This window comes from Anabrus simplex, chromosome 3, assembly GCF_040414725.1.
Source record: "Anabrus simplex isolate iqAnaSimp1 chromosome 3, ASM4041472v1, whole genome shotgun sequence".
Taxonomy (NCBI): domain Eukaryota; kingdom Metazoa; phylum Arthropoda; class Insecta; order Orthoptera; family Tettigoniidae; genus Anabrus; species Anabrus simplex.
The window spans coordinates 223690168-223711258 of NC_090267.1; the positions used below are offsets into that span (position 1 = coordinate 223690168).

General features: G+C 36.4%; 1 protein-coding gene across 6 annotated transcripts in view; it reads right to left on the bottom strand.

Moving 5' to 3' along the window:
• Positions 1-21091, bottom strand: part of 5PtaseI (inositol polyphosphate-5-phosphatase A) — a 589076-nt gene that overhangs the window by 265519 nt on the left and 302466 nt on the right. For all 6 annotated transcript variants that reach the window (XM_067142880.2, XM_067142882.2, XM_067142879.2 and 3 more), the window contains exon 12: positions 12336-12521. In XM_067142880.2, coding sequence (XP_066998981.1) covers positions 12336-12521 — 186 coding nt within the window. The remainder of the gene's footprint in view (positions 1-12335; positions 12522-21091) is intronic.

Sequence of the window (21091 nt, forward strand, 5' to 3'; positions counted from 1 at the left end):
CAATTATCACGACTCTAACTTCTTCTGTTTTTGATGTATGTGTCCTCATGAAAGGAATTCAACTCCTTTTCACTCCCGCCCCCCAAGATGGTTTCCCCCCAAAAACGCATTTTTCTTTGTTTTTAAAGGAGATACAAATACCAATTTTCACGTCTGTAACAACTTGAGTTTTTATTAGATGTATGTATTCTCATACAATTAAGTTAATTAATTTTTCAATTCTTTTAGAACCCCCCCCCACCCTTCATTGGATTTTCCGAAAATACATGTTTCTTTACTTTTAAAGCAGATTCCAAATATCAAATTTCACGTCTGTAACATCTTCATTTTTGAGATATCAGTAACCTAATTAAAAGAATTCAACACCATTTTCAGTCACTTTTACCCCTCCACCCAAGTGGTATTTCCGAAAACTAAAAATACATGTTTCTTCATTTTTAATAGAGATTTAAAAAAGGCCATTTTTCACTTCTGTAACATGAGATATACTGTAGAAATTCTCATTTTAAAATTGCACCCCTTTTTTAGTTCCCCTTAAGTGGAGTTTCAAAAAACAAATCACCTATGTTTCTTTACATTTACAGGAGATTCCAAATACCCACTTTTTACATCTGTAACATTTTACGTTTCTCAGATATTCTGTAGATATAGTCTTTCAAAAAATTCACCCCAATGTGTCCCTCCTGTTTAACCGCCATTAATTGGATTTTCCAAAAACAAAAAAATACATGTTTCTTTATTTTTAAAGGAGATCCCATATACAAATTTTCAGTTCTGTAATATCTTCAGTTTCTGAGATATAATTATGTATCCTCATTAAAGGCATTCAACCAATTATTCACCCTTTTACACCCCTCTTATTGGGATTTAGAGAAAACAAAAAAATACGTGTTCCTTTATTCCTAAAGGAGATTCTAAATACCAATTTTTACATCTGTAAACTTTTAAAGTTTTAAGATGTAGACACACTCATTTTAAAAATTCACCCCCCCCCCCTTTATTTGGATTTTATAAAAATGAAAAAAATAACTGTTTCTTTATTTTTAAAGTAGATCCCAAATACCGATTTTCAAGTCTGTAATATCTTCAATTTCTGAGATATAAGTACCGCTATCCTGAATAAAGCCATTCAACCCCTTTTTCACCCCTCCTGTTGGGATTTTCTGAAAACAAAAAAATACGTGTTTCCTTATTTTTAAAAAAGATTCTATATACCAATTTTTACATCTGTAAACGTTTTAAGTTCTGAGATATAGATACACTCATTTTAAAATTTCACCCCCCTTTTCACCCCCTTAGCGACGGAATATACAAAAATCCTCTCTTAGGAAGCACCTACATCTTAATATGAATATATCTCCAAAATTTCATGTCTTTATGTCCAGTAGTTTTGGCTTGGCGATGATGAATCAGTCAGTCAGTCAGGACAAGTTATTTTATATATATAGATAAAAGTAAAGATAGGTGCTTGTATATAGGACTCTATTGGACAAGAGGTTTGTCTTATAGAGTTTTGGTATCAATCAATTACTACTGATCTGCATGATTGATTGGTACCAAAACTCCAATGCATATTAAAAAAAAAAAGTTTACTGAAATGATTTCTTTTAAATGCAACAACTAATGATGGGAATTATGGGTGATTGGAATGTCTCAGTGCATGATCCACACCTGAAGATATGGATTCTTCAGCCCATATTATTTTAAGTCCCAAGGGCTCTTAACTTGGTTGCGTAGGTTGGCGACCACAGGGCCCTCAGTGAGTCCTGGCATTTCTTACACTTACTTGTGGCAGCTCCTCACTTCCATCTATCCCATATGACCTCCCTTGGTCAACTCTTGTTCTTTTCTGACCCCGACGGTATTAGAACACTTCAGATGTAGGGAGTCTTTCATTTTCATGCCCTTTGTGGCCCCTGTCTTTCTTTGGCCGATACCTTCATTTTTCGAAGTGTCGGATCCCTTCCATATTTTCCTCTCTGATCAGTGTTATGAAGAGAATGATTATCTAGTTGTACTTCCTCTTAAAACAATAATCAGCACCACTCATATTATTTTAAAATTTTCTTTTATTATATAGATGTTGACTCAGTTAGGAGTACTAATGTTACATTCTGATGATGATGATGATGATGATGATGATGATAATGATGATTGTTGTTTAAAGGGGCCTAACATAGAGGTCATTGGCCCCTAATGGTACGAAATGAGACGAAATGGAATGACAAATTAAAAGTCTAAAATTCTCCACTGACCAGAATTCAAAGCATGAGAACGAAGAATGAATGGATGGATATGAATTTAAAACAATCAGTGGATGCGAGCCACAATGCCTTACATTCACATAAACTGACGTGACACAATAGTATTACTGACCAAGGGACTACTGCTATAGCATAACAATGAAACGATGATGCTTGCAGTCTAAAGGGGGTTCAAAATCCAGGTTATCGGCCCCTCATAACAGTACTGATCGCTAGGATACTAGAACCATGGTATTTGTCATGTTGCGGTACTAATCAAAAGTAGCAGAGACTCGCGGTATTCCACACATTATGGTACTACTCACAGGTTATGAAATTCGACATATAATGTTTATCTCACTTTGCGGCGCCATTTACAGGCAACGCAAACCTATGGGGTTCATCACATAAGAGTACTAACCACAGAGACCTTCCACTATCCCGTGGTGTTCCTCATATAGTGGGTACTAATCATAGACAAGGCAGAACCATGGTAGCTATCATCCCAGGGTCCTGCTCATATGGTGGTACTAATCACAGGTACTGCAAAAGCCGACTGCACGGTGCACCTGTATGCTACTAATCACAAACCTATTTGGTACCTAATATAGTGGTACTATGCGCAAGTAAAAGCGACCCATGATGTTCTCCGCGTGGTGGTACTAATCATAAGTAGTTTCATGGGTCCAAGACAATCATCCCTTGGTCGCCCCTTTTAGTCACCTCTTACGACAGGCAGGGGGTACCTGGGTGTTCTCTTCATCTGCGTCCCCCACCCACAGGGGGTAGTGTGTTTGGTCCGCGAGAGGTATTTTATTTCCCTCAAGTCCGCCGGCAAGCCGGTTAGGACCCCCCTATTCGCCACCTGGGACGTGCCACGTGGGAGTATCACCTCTCCCCCTGCTACGCCAGCATAGTAGGTTCGTGGAATGTTACATTCTAACCACTTGATCGTTTGTTATTTTTCGAAATCCGATACTACATGAAACTGTATGCTTAAATCCATTCTGAAAAAATTTAGTATCACTCCTCTGTGACAAACGTTCCAGTTTTCTTCTTCAAACAGCGTCACCTAACCGTATATGTATCATAAAAAAGTATTTCAAGCGCTCGTAGAGATGGGAACAGCCTTTCCGAAATTTAAGTGAACGCAAGAAAATATAAACTATCCTCTGAATCTGTGATGTACTCTGCCATTATCTTGGGTGTATCCCATTCTTAATTAATTTCAGTATATAACATTAAAAAATAAGCAATATTTTATTTCAGCCTTTATCTCTAAGAAGTTAACAACTGCTATCGGCCATGTTATTTACGCATTTATTATGAAAACATATTATCCTCTTTCATTTCAATTTTTTTTTTTTTTTTTTTTAGAGAACAGCAGTCGATGGGCATTACTAATCGACTCTGACAACGCCTTCGAATAATACCAATATAATGGTCCGTTATTGCACATTATAAATTTTCCAGCTAACTCATTCTTGGTTGCCAGCGTTTCACCCCAGTGTGTTAAGTTGGGCTCATCAGTTGGTAAATAGCACACCTACTAAGAAGCATGGCTAGTGCACATCACAGAGGCCACTGCATTGGCTACTTGGAACCACCGGCAGTGCCAATGCACTATGAGAGACTTTGTCTCATTTCCAAAAATTGATGCCTGCCTAACAATCAACTTAGCACACTGGGGCGAAACGCTGGCAACCAAGAATGAGTTAACTGGAAAATTTATAATGTCCAATAATGGGCTATTATATTGGTATTATAAACTATATCATTGCCTTCGAATGTCGACGAGAGAGCTTGGAAGTGTACATAGCGATTTTGTGGCAAACGTTTCAGTTTTCTTATTCAAACAGCGTCACTTAACCTAACTTAACCGTACTATATGCATCATGAAAATAATATTTTCAGCCATGAGTTTGCATATGAAAGAAACAGGACATCATTTCACTACTATAGATCAAGACCTCACAATTATTAAAAAAGTAGGTGAAGGGAAATCAATGAATGAATTAGAGAACATCTATATATTTTTAGACCAATATTATAACAAAAATCTAAACCTCAATGATATAACTGAAGTAAAAAAAACCATTATATGAAATATTGCCAAAATTATCGCAATCACTAAATTTAAAACAAAACAACATTCTAAATAATCTTAAATCATCATCTTTCAGGATCCCTACTACTTTAAAAATCACAACTTCTACCCTGTCCGCCCCCACAAACACACCGCAACCAATAACACATAAACTTAATGCTCCGCCTAACCCCCCCCCCCCCCCTCTTCCACCACACCTGCCACCCCTAATCTCACATCGATATAACACCAGAAGCGAAAGTGCCAGTTATTTCAATGCTACCATAGCAAATGATCACAGTCGAAAAGATAAATGGAATTACATACATTTTTCTTTAACTCACCTTTACTTTAACCAATTAACATCACAATTGACAAAGGGGTAAGTGAATTTACACACATCGTTTTTTCTTTGAACTGACCTTTCCTTCAATTTCATTCCTTAATACTTGACTCTCCTCTTGTTACAGACATTAAACCACATTTCCCTTTCGACTCTCTATATAAGAAGCCACAGTCGTACCTTCTAGCCAATATAAATACAGCTACTTACCATCGAGCACTCTTCTTCGCCCCTACAACATACTTTAAGAAGACTGCAGACTTATCTCAACACACAAGATTAACAACAAACTAGCAACTTTAAAATTTATTTAAACTCTACTTGGAGTAATCAATAACACTTTTCTTCATTATTATTCTAAACATTAAGCTGTTTAAGATCAAAGCTTTTTTCTTATGCCCTCAACCAAAACAGGGCACCTTTTAACAAGTTTCAATTCAACACAGCAATAATTGTGTTCTTATAGAACTACTAATATGCAACTTGTTACCACATTTTTAGACAAGGGCATTCATAAAAGTATATATATTAGGACTGTTTGTAAGTCTTTATAAAGGCTTGATTATAAGAATATTTTAACTACTGTCATCCCACTCGCTCATTTTTTGACGCATGTACCTACATCATCATCCTCACATTTATTATTTGTAATTTTCCTTAAAAAACTACAATTAAGAGCAATCAGGATCCGGATTTATTATCTTTCAGGTTTGAGATTAAGGCTGAAGATGCCCTTTAAAAAAAAAAAAAGCGTAACATGTCCCTATAATTTACTTAATAAGTTTTAATTCTTAATTAAAATTACTCTTCATGTATTGAATAGGTGGAATTTAATAAACATTAATATTTCTTTGACTTTAATTGACTTCGAATGTCGATGAGAGCGCTCGCTAGTGGACATGGCGAGGAAACGATACCGAAGATGATCGATCGCATGCAATATAATCGCTGGGTGAATAAATGTCGGTAACAGAAAAAAATTGCGCACGATTAATTGTTCGTAATAACGGATGTGTCAGTGATAGGGCTCTCGCTGTAATCGAAGGATAATACACAGTTCAATATAGGAATTTTGAAGGGATAGACAAAAACTGTCATTATAACGGCGTTCTCATTATATACCGTAATCGTTATAGCGGACTTCTACTGTATTTCCTTTCATACACCTAGATTTGACCCTGGAAAATTATACAGCCAAACATACTTGAAATGGTCTATTTAATGGAATTTGGTCTATGGCCTTCAAACCTCAGATGTTCCTTCACTATCAACAACAAAATTTATCTTTGAAAAGGTGATCTTTATACCATACTTTTGGACTTCCCTGTGTTTCAACTTATTCTCACCTTGACCCTTTCAAGATTTTCCAGTAAATGAAATATTTACAACTTTAACTGAAATCTGCATACTTGTACAGGGTGGCAATGCAGATTCTGTGTTGTCTGAAAGCTCTACTGTTTCAATACCAGTCAGTGTTTATTCTGTGCTCCTTTTCATATTCCTATTATTCCTATGTTTCAGTATATACTTACTTTTGTATTGAGATGATGTTCAGAATACTGATGATTTCTGTCCTTTTAATATGTTCTTTCTAGTATGATTTTCAGCATGTTGAATATTTCAGCAAGAGGTAAGTTTGTGAGTAGCTTAGTTATGCCAAATCTGTGCTCAATGTGTGGGAATTCAATCCCTTTAATTTTCTATACTATGTCCTTTATGTTCTTTATGCGTGTCTTCGTGTTAAATTCATATTTTGGCTGTTTTCTCTGCCCATAACTTGGCTACTTTACGCTAGGCAGAGGAATATGTGTGCAGTTGATGACTGGACATATTGGTTTGTCTTGTATAAGTAATTAGGCTTGGGCAATTAGAGTAGAGGAGCAAGAAAAAGTTCGTTTAGATTTCAGGTGTTCAGTAGTGCTCTGATACAGTTCATATGGATAAGATTTCAGTTCTTTGATATAATTCTTTGAAATGTACTACCCTAATTTTATCATTGTGTCAGTGCAGTGGAAGAAAGTATGGACCTTTGCATGTAAATTCTAGGAATGAAGGACAAAACCATAATTAATCTACAATAATTAACTACACATAGTTAAAATCCAAAGACCCAGCTGGGTATTGGTCCTGGAATCATGTGGACTTAAGACTGGAATGCTGACCATTCAGCCAATGATTCAGACTTCATGGGTACCTAAGTGTTTTATTGTTTCCATGATATATAGTATTTTGTGGTGTTCTTGATATATGATAGAACACATGTTCAAGAACAAGTATTTAACACATTGGAGACCGAGCACAAGTATGTATCGGGGTGGGGTAACAGCACAGACTGACCATGCTCTAGGCTAACTCGGGCCCGTGTATTTATTACATTGTCAACACAGCCAGAATGAGAATTGGATGGAAACCACTTAGTAGAACTTTTATAACAGCTATACCGTGTGCTCGTGTCCTCTGTCGTTGTTTTCTTGAACTTATAGAAGCTTATTTTTGCATGCGTTCGCTTCTACACTCCATGCTTCTAGCTGCTCAAGGTGCGTGCTTTCCGAGTTTTGTTTACATCCTGCGAAGTGTTTAGACTGTGATTTGTTTCTGCTATCATGAGTAGATAATTGAATGAGAGTAGAATTGTAGAGATGTTAGAAGAGATTTTTGATGACAGTGGTACAGAAGAAGAGGTAGATGATTCAGACCTAGACCCTGATTTCAAACGTCATGTTAGTGATGAAGATATTTATAACCTGTTTTATCATATTCTACCCAAGTTCGATTTTGCACTTTCTAGTTTCTTTTGCTAATGTTTCATGACCTTCATATGACTGGAGATTTATTCAGAAATAAATTAGAAATGTAGTTTTCTTTATTTTAGAAAGAAGTGATGCAAGCAATGATAGTTCAAAGGCAGGGAATAATTCACATTCGTCGGGTACTTCTGGTGATTTGGACGCACTTGCAAAGTCTGTGCAGATGAAGGAAAAGCAGAAAATGGGAAAGTAACGAGAAAAGAGACATGCTGGTGGTGTCCAATGTGTTCTTTAGCACTCTGTATCCCTGAACATTTCAAAGTATTCCACACTCAAGCTCATATGTGTAAGACTTTTGTCAGACTTTTTGTTGTTGTTGCAAAAGGCACACCATTGGAAATTGTGTAATGTGAAAAGTATTCAATAGATCTTAATACAACTTTTTAATCTGTAGAATAGACACTTAATTTTTTGATGATATAAATGTGTTACAATTGCAACTAATCTACTATTTTCTACAATTTTGTAAAAACCTTCAAAATATGGTGGTCTGCCTGCCCATATGCAACCTTACGACATGGTCTCTAATGTGTTAACTATGGTACTTTTCTAGTATTTATATTGATGCTTTCATGGCTCATAGTGATGGACATGAAAATCTTTTGGGATTTTGGTGTCTTTTCTTTCACATAGTAAAATCCCATCAAAAGGTTATGAAGTCTACTTATCATCAATAGTCATAGAAATGAACCAGTCAGGGTGAATTAAAATCTTCAATATCGAAATTCACAAAGTTTTGATGATTACAAATACAAGGAATCATATCGAATTCACTACCGTACCATCTTTTAAGGATGAATGAATTACCATACTGGTGTTCATTCAGTCATTTCAACCATCTCCATTGTACATCATTACCTTCAGCCTCCTAGAACACTTTAAAAGTTATCCAAGAAAGGTAATTCATTCACTGTTAGAAGATAGCAGAGATATCAATATCATTTCCTTGTATTAGTTATCACTAGGGCTTGGAAATTGAGGAAAAGCCTTTTTTTTTTTTTTTTGTGTCCAAAGATGAGTCCCACCTTATTATACATTCACTCTGGGTCATTGTAAGCCAGAATATGGTGGGTTTTATTTGTTATTGTTTTTCATTTATCAGCATTTTTTGTCTTATACACCCTTTTTTAGATCTTAACGGCTTTGTTTATAACTTCACCTTCTTTCAACTTTATTTGTAGTGTCCATTCTCAATTCGATTCATCATTAGTTCATTCATCATCTCTTAAACATCCTTCCTGTAGTAAGAGAGAAAATGAAATGAAACAAGTAACTAACGCTTGAAAAAACCAGGGTATCAATTTATGTGCAAGATAAGTGAAATATTGAAAGGAGAAAATTTCTATGTGAATGTTTTTGAAGAGGAAGATCTCACTTGCTTCAAGCATGAACCCTTAACAGCCATTAACGTTGATTAAAGTTTCTCGGTGTTCCGCAATGTGCTGTCTGAAAACTGGCGATCCTTTAAACCTAAGGCTGCTATTAGTCGTGGGCGACTAGCGGCGCAACTGGTTGCTCTGGCGAGTCATGAACCATTGGATCAAATGGGACATACTAGATGCAGGCGACTAGTGGCACAACTGAGCAATTAGTCGCCGATCATCATCTGAGCCGGCAACTGCTCTGGCAACTCGTAGTTGTTCTAATGCATGACAGGGCATTGCAGTAAATGTAACCTATTAGGTGTGGGCGACTAGTAGCGCAACTAGTCGCGCTAGTAGTTCATCAAGAAATGCTTTAAATCAAGAGTGCTATTCACAAGAACATTATCAAGAGTTTAATGGACAATTCAAATATTTTTTATTGATCATATGACTTATAATTTTAACAAAATTTGCTAAGATTGTATTTTAAATGTCGTACTATATATCAATGTTTTTTTAATGGGTCTTGCCAATTTTAATAATATCTATTTTGTATTATGATATATTAATGTTAATTTATTATAGCTGATTATGTCCCTTAGGGGACGAAACATGTAGTAATATAATAAATTATAAATTGTATTGAATAGGCGGACCACTTGTTTATAATATTGAAGTTTACCTTAAATATTCACTATTCGCTGTACCTGCGCGCACATATGGAACATCACTCGAGCTTGCGTTCTCCACCCACATATTTCATTAGCTTGTTGGTGGAAGAATGAATATTTTACTTGTTCATGTGCATTGCCATATTGTGATAGTTCTTTTAATGGAGATGGAAACATCAAATAAACTAGCACAACAAATGAAGGAGACGACAAAAGACTATTTGAAAGTCGAATAATGATCGAGTAAGTGGCTGTGTGGTTTGGATCACGTAACTATCTGCTTGCATTCGGGAGACAGTGGGTTCGACCCCACTGTCGGCAGCCCCGAAGATGGTTTTCCGTGGTTTCAGATTTTCACACCAGGCAAATGCTGGGGCTGTACCTTAATTAAGGTCACAGTTGCTACCTTCCCACGCCTAGCCTTTTCCTATACTATCATTGCCATAAGACCTATCTGTGCCGGTGCGACGTAAAGCAGACTATATAGATGTTGTTTCTCATCGGGAACCTGAAATATTTGTCCCGAATGAGTAAACTTATAATACCAATATAAATGGTCTGTTATTGGACATGCAGATTGTTAAGTACTGAAGAATTAATTTTTGAGGTTGAAAGAAAACTGGCCATTTGAGATTCCAGCATTGAAACTTATGCAGACAAATTCTTTGAAGAGCATTTGAAAGAACTTCATTCATTCGAAGAAAAACCCCTGGGCAAGAAGAGTGTTCTAGGTCATTTTTATACTACTTGTACTATTCAATGTAGAAATATGTACCAATAAAAATTCTATATCATTTAAATTTGCACCATTGTTTCTTTGTCTTGCTATATTAGCGATTTATAGCTGAATTATAGCTCAGATGGATTGGGTAAATTGAAGAGCAAATAACGTTTTGTATGGCAAACTACCTCACTCCTCATCTTGCCTAGTACGCCTCATTTTAGTGCTGCCATTGGTTTTTGAGGTTTCCTCATAACCGCATAACCTTTGGTGGTGCTATTTGAGGATCCAACCAGCCTCTGGGCTGATGACCTAACAGACATACCTTAAATATTATTGACACAAGGTTATTTCAGTATTTTATAAGAGAGAATACTTAACTTTAATTAAAGTTCTTTAATAAACGTAAGTTGCCTGTTTTTACCTGCTTTATTTACTACTAGTTGCTAGTATTACTAGTTACTGAAATTATTTTCATCGCAAAGTAAATACATATATATATATAGAAATAATTTTATATTAATTCATGTTTCTAATGAATTTGGATCACATTTTTACATGCTTTTTTCCCAGATTTAAGTCCTTTTTTAGGCAATTTATAGGTCTTCAACTTCCAAGCCCTACCTTTTGCTATGTAATGGATGTCAACAATGAAGAATGGAAGTTGTAAGTACAAACATACAAACACATGACACATTTTTTTCCATTACACTATTGGGAGGAAAGGTTGAGGTCGGGAATCCAACCTGGATCTTCTAGTTTACACAGCTATTCTAAGCTAATACACTAGCTTCCATTCTTCATTTCTTTACTGGCGTTGGTACTTCATTGCAACTCACATTTTGGCAAAAAGTGCTCCATCATGCTATGAGACTATTTTGCAAGTTGAATTTATTTTGGCAGTGAAATTGTTCACACGTTATAGTCTGAACATGTACATACAGAAGCTCAGAAGTATGGAAGTGGTTGACCCCACCAAGCTCAGAGGTTCTACATTCATGCTGACTGATCTAAGTGATTGTGCCTTCTTTCTCCACTACTGCTGTTGGCTTAGGTACTTCTGTGCAACAAGCAAAGGTACAATGAATTCCCATAATGGCCACAAACTGCTGTTTTGTTGTTGTTGTTGTTGTTTAGAGTCATCACTCCATAGACTGGTTTGATACAACACTCCATGCCACCCTATCCTGTGCTAGCTAACTTTTCATTTCTATGTTAAATATTACATCTTACATCTACTCTAATCTGTTTGTCACATTCATGCTTTAGGCTATTCCTACTGTTCTTACCACCTACCTACACTTGCCTCAAAAACTAAATGAACAAGTTCTGGGTGTTTCAAGATGTGTCCTATCACCGTATCTCTTCTTCTTGTCAAATTACGCCAAACCATTCTCCTCTCACTAAATCGATTCAGTATTTCTTCATTTGTGATCTGAACTACCCATCTCACCTTCAGCAGTCTTCTGTAACATGCCATTTCAAAAGCTTCTATTCTCCTTTCTGCACTAGCCATTGTCAGTGTTTCAATTCCAAACAATGCCATGCTTTACACAAACATTTTCAAAAATATCTTTCTAATACAAATATCTCTGCTTGATGTGAGCAGTACAGTGTACAGTTAAGTGACTCACAAACTAAATTATAGCAAGGGAAATTGAACAGACAAGTGTGTATGAATATAAATCACGCATGGAAGATATTAAGCTTGGGAGAAAGAACACACAACAGGAGAAACACAATGACAGATTAGTGTGGTTGGAGGGAGCAACAAAATATAAGACAAGAATAAGAAAACTAACTCCAAACAAACTGAAGGAACTAGGATTGATGACACAGCAGTCAATCTACAAAAGTGACAGTGTTTGAATAAGTGGAGTTCATCCTATCCTCTATCCTAGCTTCCAATCTCTGATGATTTAAATTCATAAAATTAGTTTAGTTAACCAGAATTCCCAGTTGTCAACAATGCTTGTTCAAATAAAATATAAAACAAAGAGAGAACTTATAGCCACAAAACTGAAATATATACTGAAATGATTGCATTTTGTTTTGTTTAATTGAGTTCTTATTTATTAATGACATGAGTACAATACTTACATTACTGACTAGAGATTTTGCAGTACTGCTGAGGACAACACGATCACACCATGAGGGGCATCGTGTTTTCATGTAGCGGTCCGCTCCCTTCTCATTTTCCTCATATGGGTAACTCGGAGGGAAAGTTATTGAAAATTCAAACAGTCGACCATCAAATGGCTCCAGTTCCCGGTCATACTCCTTCAACTGTAAGCAGACTCTCAATCAAAGATGAATTCATGTTAAAAATTACACTCACATGACGAGTTTCACAACTGCATAATGACTAGATATTACAGAGCAGATTAATTACAAGAAAACAGTGCACCATAATTTATGCGTTAAAGACACTACAGATATTCCTTAATGTAAATAATGCTTATGGTCAATAAATATTTTTCCTATATTTTTATGCACATTAAAATGGCCACATGAAAAGATTATTAGTAATGGATTTACTCTAAGAATGGAATACAAATATATTGCTTCCTCCAACAGTCAACAATGAAGAATTAATACAAAAATTAGGAATGAGTTTCAGACTACATAATATTTGTACGAAGGTAATCCCAAAAATAAGGTCTCCTATTATTTTATAAACACAGAACTCTGTTTGTGTGGCTGTTGGTCACAATATTGTGAAGAGTGTTTCCCACGCTCGCATATAAACATGTGCACGCCGCACTGAGGCACTCTGTCTTGGCTTGACAGCCGTTGAGAATGGAGCTCACGTTGGATGTTACCGCCAAGTGTGAAGTGCGCGCAGTTATTTGGTTTTTGAATGCAAAAGGTACTGAACAGATTGAAATCCATCACCAATTGATGGAAGTGTATGGTGAGTCGTGCATGAATGTAAAAAAAATGTTCGTAAGTGGTGGAGAGAGTTTGCAGCCAGTCGGACTGAAATTCACGACGAACAAAGGAGTGGGAGACTGTCAATTTCTGTCGAGACAGTCGTGAAGGTTGAGCAAATCATTGTGAAGATCGGCAAATCACTCCGGATGACCTCTGCACTTTGGTTCCTGAGGTTTCCCGAAGCATTGCTCACAGAATTTTAAAGGAAAAGTTGAAATACCAGAAGATGTGCACAAGATGGGTGCCACGCATGCTGACTACAGACTATATGCGGCAACGAGTTGATTCTTCCTGCGCATTTCTTCAACGCTTTGCAGCCGAACAGGACAACTGTTTGGACTCAATTGTCATGGGTGACAAAACCTGGTCATTTCACTTTACACCTGAGACCAAGCGACAATCATCTCAGTGGCGTCATCCCTCTTCGCCAAAGCCGCGGAAATTCAAGCAAACACAGTCTGCCGGTAAAGTAATGACAACTGTGTTTTGGGATCGAAAAGGTAGGTATTATTGGTCGACTTTATGCCCGCTAGGACCATTAATGCTGACAGGTACTGTGAGAAAAAACTCAGACGGGCAATTCAGAACCAGAGAAGAGGAATGTTGAGCAAGGGCGTAAACATTCTCCATGACAACGCACGCCTGCACGTCGCCCGGCAAACCCTTGCTTTCCTGCAACAGTTTCAGTGGAACATCACCACCCACCCACCCTATAGTCCCCCCGACTTGGCGCCCAGTGACAATCACTTGTTCCCTAAGTTGAGAGAACATTTGGCTCGAAAGCGATTCAGCACCTACGACGAGGTGAAAGATGAGGTTCACAACTTCCTGAACAGCATGGCGGCAAGCTGGTATGACATGGGCATAGAAAAACTGTCACAGCATCTATAAAAATGGATCAACCAACCTGTAGAAAAATAGCTAAATGTTCAAGCTATGAAATGATGAAAACCATTGTAGAAATAAACAGGTCTATGTATTTATAAAATAATAGGAGACATTTATTTTTGGAATTACCTTCGAATGCACTGAAACCTACATCCAAATGAAGAATCCAGATGTTGCCTAAAACAGTTAATTTTGATATCCAAGAACTAACTGCATCTTTCTCTTGTGTTGCCTTTCCTATTGGAACTGATTAATGCTCCTGGCCAGAGTGGAGGATTTGGATTTAAATTCCAAGGCAGTGACATATTCAGCTCTATCTTCTTATTAGGGAGTTAAGTGCAAGTCATGATCACAATTGCATTCAAGCTGCAAATAAAGTGGACGGCATCGACATTCAGATTACAAACGTGCACACAATATGTGCCATCATAAATTATATTGCTGCCAGTTATATAGGGTGTAACAATAAGATATGGCCGAACTTTCAGGACACTTTCCTTACATGTAGAGAAGAAAATACGTTATATGGACAATTGTCTGGAAACTCTTTACTTCTATGTCAGAATTCCTTTTCTGCAACTCTACATAATATATTAATTACAGGAAACACAGGAAGAGAATGTACCAGCATACATATGAAACTACTCCTTGCATGAAATGTTCAAATATTTCTAACATGGAAATAAAGCGTTTCCGGGTCAATGTCCACATAAGAAATTTTCTTCTTCTGCGTGAGAGTAATGTATCCTGAAAATTTGGCTGTACCTATTATTCCACGTTATCACATGTTCACATTGAGTTTGAAAGATTTGTTTTAGCTGCTCTTGGTAAAAGATTACGAGGCAGCACATGTACAAGAAGTATACAATCCAAGATAAAGACAGATCAGAGTAGGATGACTTCATAAATACTTGCTGCATGCAATCTTCCCAATCACACTGCTTTTCAATGTCAAATATCCACTCAGGTGGTGTCTGAAACCTCTCTAATCTGACAAAGTCATATCCAGCTAATGTCCAGGGATATTTAACAAAGTACATGAAGTACAGGATTGTGTATTATACACATCAGGAAGGTTTGGATGTTAAAGAAAAGTTATATTTCTTTTCTGAGCTCATTTTACCTGAAATCTGAAAAATAAGTGTGAATTATGGGTCTCTGATCCAATGTAACATGTTGGATGCCAAGTGCGGTCATATGGGGTCATGTTGGTCTTCAAATCTGAGATGGCAGGCGTGATACCAAATGGCTGCACAGCAGAATTTTGTGCGATATGCTGTTGAAGATCAGGTGTGACATCTACGCGCATTACTTTCGTACTACGTGAAGAGCAAAGTAAATGGTCCATTCCAGCTATGTCTTTCACAGTGTTCCTTCAAAACCAATGAATGGCCAGTGGTCATTCTCACAAGTGTAAGTGAACCAAACACTTTTTTTGAAAAAATATCTCAAGCCATCTCTTTTCAGTTTTAACTCCGTCCATTTATAACTGTTAGGTTCTTCACCCTTCTGAAACTAATTCTGAATAAATAAATTTATGAAATACTTGTAAAAAAAACTTAATTCAGCAGACTGAAGAACGTAACAGTTATCAAATAAAAAAAAAACCACACAGTTTATTTCTTGTTTATGTGCAAATTTTATCATTCTATTTGTATAGTTGTGCAAAACTATAAAGAAAAGTAATATTCTCAGTGGAAATGGTAAGTGACTTGTCAAGAAGAGAATTAGTGATGTGGATATTCATGAATTACTAATGGATTCTGATGGAGAGGAAGATTTATGTGTTGATGACAGTGAACATAATGCTAGTGATTCCAGTAGAGTATGGTGGATGGATCGAGTGAAGCAGATGACTAAGGTAGCACTGAAAAAAGTGATGTTATAGGTGGTGCAAATTGTGTAGACAATCATGTGGACAATAATGACTAGGGTCCTTGTGTAGGGGCACATAAAGATATTCCAGTTACAAGCCACGAGCTTATAATCCTTCAAATTAAGATATCTTCAGCTACAACACATGGATTTTACTGCCTGTTCCTAAAAGATAAAGTTCTTGATTTGATGGTACTACAAACTAATCTGAATGCAACTCATACACTAGCGTCTAAGCAGATTAAGTGGTCTAGTCATCTGAAGGAGTGGTCTGATACTACAAAGCAGAAAATGAAAGTTTTTTTAGGTCTGAGATTGTGGATGGATTTCTTATGAATGCCTTCATTATCACAATACTGGAGCCAGTTTTTTGTAGAATGCAAATTGTGTAGCTGGTAAGGCAATGCCAAGAAATCATTTTTAGTTACTACTTTGATTCTAGCAGTTTGGTCCCAACGATTCTCTTGCTGGAAAGTTGCACAGGATCCAACCACACACACGCATAAGAAATTCACGAGTGTGAAAACCTCGTAGTTGATGAATCAATGATTCCCTAGTGGAGTCACTTATCATTTCAGCAATTTATGCCTTGTAAGGCCCTGAGGTATGGTGTTAAAGAATATAAACTGTATGATGACCTACAAAACAAGAGTATATGCTGGTAAAGGTACATTCAATGATAAGAATCCACTAAGCATGGCTACTCAAGTTGTAATGGAACTTATTGACGCATATCTGGACAGTGGTTGCTTTCCCTGCACCAGCAATTACTACTAATCAATTGAGTTAGCTGAGGTGCTACTGGGCTGGAAGACACATTTTATTGGTGAGGTTAGGAAAAATGAAAAAAATTCACCAAACGACATTGTACATGCAAAGCTAAAGAAAGGAGAAAGCATTGCAATCAAGAATGGAAATGGATTAATTGTGATGAAGTGGAGAGATCAGCGGGGCATGCTGATTTTGTCAACCAAATATTCTAATGATGTAGTTGCTACGGCAAGAAGAATAGAAAATACGAAGATGTGATGGAACCAAAGACAATAAAACATACAACAAAATGAAAGGAGGAAGAGATATTGCAGACACACTTTTCTCACATCACCCTGCAATGAGAAAAACCAACAGATTGTGCCACAAAGTTGCAGATGATGATCTTTTTGGTACTGTTGTTGTAAATGCACAGCTTCTGTACAATAAAACGCAGACTAATGGTCATTGAAAAACATCTCTTGCTGAACATGATGGCAAGCATAATAGGCAGTCGTAAAACTTCAGTGTAAAATGGAAGAGTATGTATAGGTACTTCAAGGCAGAAACAGTTTCCAAGGAGGATGTTCCAGGAATCATTAATGGACAAGGTGATTGTGCGTGCGAATAACTTCAGAAGGCAGAAGTATTCAGTCAGCAGTATGTAAAGATTGTTGGTTAAAGAGATAACTTCCAGACATAGGAGGTGACTAATATTGAAGTAGTAATGAAATTTACCTATGACAACATTGATATTTACAATAACATACAGAAGTCAAAAATTTTTTTTTTTTTTTTTTTTTTTTTTTTGCTAGTGGCTTTACGTTGCACCAACACAGCAAGGTCTTATGGCGACGATGGGACAGGAATGGGCTAGGAGTTGGAAGGAAATGGCCATGGCCTTAATTAAAGTACAGCTCCAGCATTTGCCTGGCGTGAAAATGGGAAACCACAGAAAACCATCTTCAAGGCTGCCAACAGTGGGATTCGAACCCACTATCTCCTGGATGCAAGCTCACAGCTACACAGTCCTAATCACATGGCCAAGTTAAAAGAAAAACCTAGAAAAGCAACTGGAATTGATAAGATTTCCGGGGATATACTAAATGGGTTGGGATATAGTACTATATCTGAAGTACTTATTTGACTATTGTTTGCATGAAGGAGCTATACCAAATGAATGGAGAATTGCTATAGTAGACCCTGTGTATAAAGGAAGGGGTGATAGACAAAGTTGAAAATTACAGGCCAGTCAGTTTGACATGCATTGTATGTGAGCTTTGGGAAAGCATTCTTTCTGATTACGTTAGATATGTTTGCAAAATTAATATCTGGTTCGATAAAAAGCAGTTTGGGTTTAGGAAAGGTTATTCCACTTAAGCTAAACTTGTACGATTCCAGCAAGATATAGCAGTATCTTGGATTCAGGAGGTCAAATGGACTGTATTGTGATTGACCTATCTAAGGCATATGATACGGTAAATTATGGGAGAATACTGGAAAAATGAGGGCTATCGAACTATACAAAGCTTTATCTGATCCTGTAATCATTAAGAGGGGAATTCCTCAAGGCAGTATTATTGGACCTTTAATGTTTTCTTTTATATATGTAAATGACATGAGTAAAGAACTGGAATCAGAGATAAGGTTTTTTGTGGATGATATTATTTTGTATAGAGTAATACATAAGTTACAAGATTGTGAGCAACTGCAAAAAGACCTCTACAATATTGTGAGATAACAGCAGGCAAAGGTAAGATGATAAACAGAGTTCAAAGTCAGGTTGTGAGTTTCACTAATAAGAAAAGTCCTCTCAGTTTTAATTGCTGCGTTGATGGGGTTTAAGTTCCTTATGGTGATCACTTCAAGTACCTAGATGTTAGTACAAGGAAAGATCTTCATTGGGTAATAACATAAATGGGATTGTAAATAACGGGTACAGATCTCCGCACATGATTATGAGGGTACTTAGGGGTTGTAGTAAGGATGTAAAGGAGAGGGCACATAAGTCTCTGGTAAAATCCCAATGTGTTACACTATGTTGAAATAGAGGGCTAGTTCTACAAAGTGATTTCTAATGGATTCAATCACAAACTTAATAAGTTGAGGACATATAATTAGAGAGGCACGTGAAAAGGTCATCAACAGAATAATAATTGTTATGATGAGTGTTTAATAATAAACAGTAAAAATCATGAAAGTTAGTAACCATGTAAATATATTTATAACAGACGTGTATTTCAGTTATGTGTTTGTGTGGGTTATATGCATTGAGTGTCATGCACATATGATGTCACATTTGCTATGTGAATATTGTTGAGGGACATCTGGACTTCATGTGTTCTGCCACGGTGGAATGCTCAGATCAGCGTCAAACCTAGGAATTTCTAATAGTGAAAAGAATATTTTTGTGCTTCATTATGATGATGTAATTTACTCAGTGCTCAAGTGATAAATTCTTAGGAAAGTAAAGCATTAGTAGAAAAGAGAATCATATTATATTCTATTGAAAGGAAAAGCCAATGAAATAAAAGAAATATGTGTAAAATTAAAAAGATTGTGAGAAACAAAACAAAACTGAGGATAGAAATTTCAGTTCACTGATGAATTGTTGTGTCAAGTTCAGTTTGTGGGGATAAGTATAATTGATAGTGTTATAATAATCAATTATTAAACTGGTAATAAACTGATAGGACAATAAAATGAAATGAGTAAGAAAAATAAAAGGACACAGAATTAGATAATAATGTTATGCTTTTATGTCCCACTAACTACTTTTTATATTTTTGGAGATGCCGAGGTGCCAGAATTTTGTCCTGCAGGAGTTCTTTTATGTACCAGTAATTCTACCGACACAAGGCTGATGTATTTGAGCACCTTCAAATACCACCCGAGTGAGCCAGAATTTGAGGATTAAAGGACAATTATTAGTCTAATAATCAGAAGATTAAATTTCAAATTAGGTAATGACTAATTAATGAAGTCAAATAAATATTAAAATTTATTTATTCCACCTATTCAATACATAAATAGAGATTTTAATTAAGAAATTAAATCTTGAATAAAATTATAGGGACATATTTCGCCCTTTAATTAAGGGCATCTTCAGCCTTAATCTCAATCTGAAAGGTAATTAATCAGGTACCTGATTGTATTTAAATTACATATGAATGTGAGGATGATGTTGGAAATGTGCTTCAAATGGTGAGCAAATGGTTAACAATAGTTATGATATTCTTAAAATGAAGCCCTAATAAAGTCTTAAATACAAACAGTCGTAAATTTATACACTTTCTTGAATGTCCTTGTTTAAAAATTGGTAACAAATTGTACACTGGTAATTTTATAAGAACGTAAATTGTTACGTTAAACCTTGTAAAGTGGCTCCCTGTGGAGGTTGAGGGCGTTACAATAATGATAAAAGAAAAAACATTTAGTTGATAATTCCAAATGGAGTATTAATATATATATAAAAGCTAGTAAAGAGACGTTACTGTTGTTCACTTCAAGTGAAGTTTACAAAACAAACAAAAAAGTTACATTGAAACAAGTAAAGTGGGGCCTTGTGATGGTTGAGGGTGTTAGATAAAATTATCGGGATTTGAACAGTTCAAGTGTCAGAATAATGATGAAGAATGTAGTTAATACCTCCGAGTGGAGTTTGAACACAATTTTAAGAAATTAGTAAAGAGACGTTTCTGCTGCTTAGATCAAGTGTTTATAATAATATAAAAATGGTTAGACTGTTGTAACTCTCGTGTGAAGAGATAAAACTGTAGTCTTCTAAAAGCACAAGTGAAGAAGAGTGCTACAATCGCTCCTTCCATCTAATATTTAACACAGCTGCTTACCATCAAGCATTCTTCTGCCATGAGCCAAAGTTCACAGGTCTCATGGTTGAGACCATGGCTGATGAATGTGAGGATTGTACGAGTTTTTAAGGACACCTTCCGAGACTTTTGTGTGTCAAAATAACAGTGCAAAACAGTAAAATAAGGCTCGTAACTCTGGATGGTTAGGTTAGGGTCTCTCCATCGAATCCTCCCCTGTTATGGTAACATTTCTTAGGCAGGATTCCAGGTTATCAGATGATGTGAATAGCCCTGGAGGTAACTCATCTAGGGGAACAAGGAGGTGACCTCAAGATAGGTTTGTGTTCATGCCCACGTCTCCCCAAATGGTGAAAGGTTCGACCCATACGGGTCCATTTTTTCGAACAATTCAGGTCTGTGTCAAAGTACACAGGATGCTGTTCGACCCTATTTAGTGACCGTTCCTTCCATCAAAATGGTAGGATGGTCATGGTACGATTTGTATTTTTATTTTTCAGGTTTTTTTGCTGTTGTTTCTGTTTATTGTCGTTGTATTTTGAAATCTATGTGAGATCATAAACATTGCACAAGTTAATA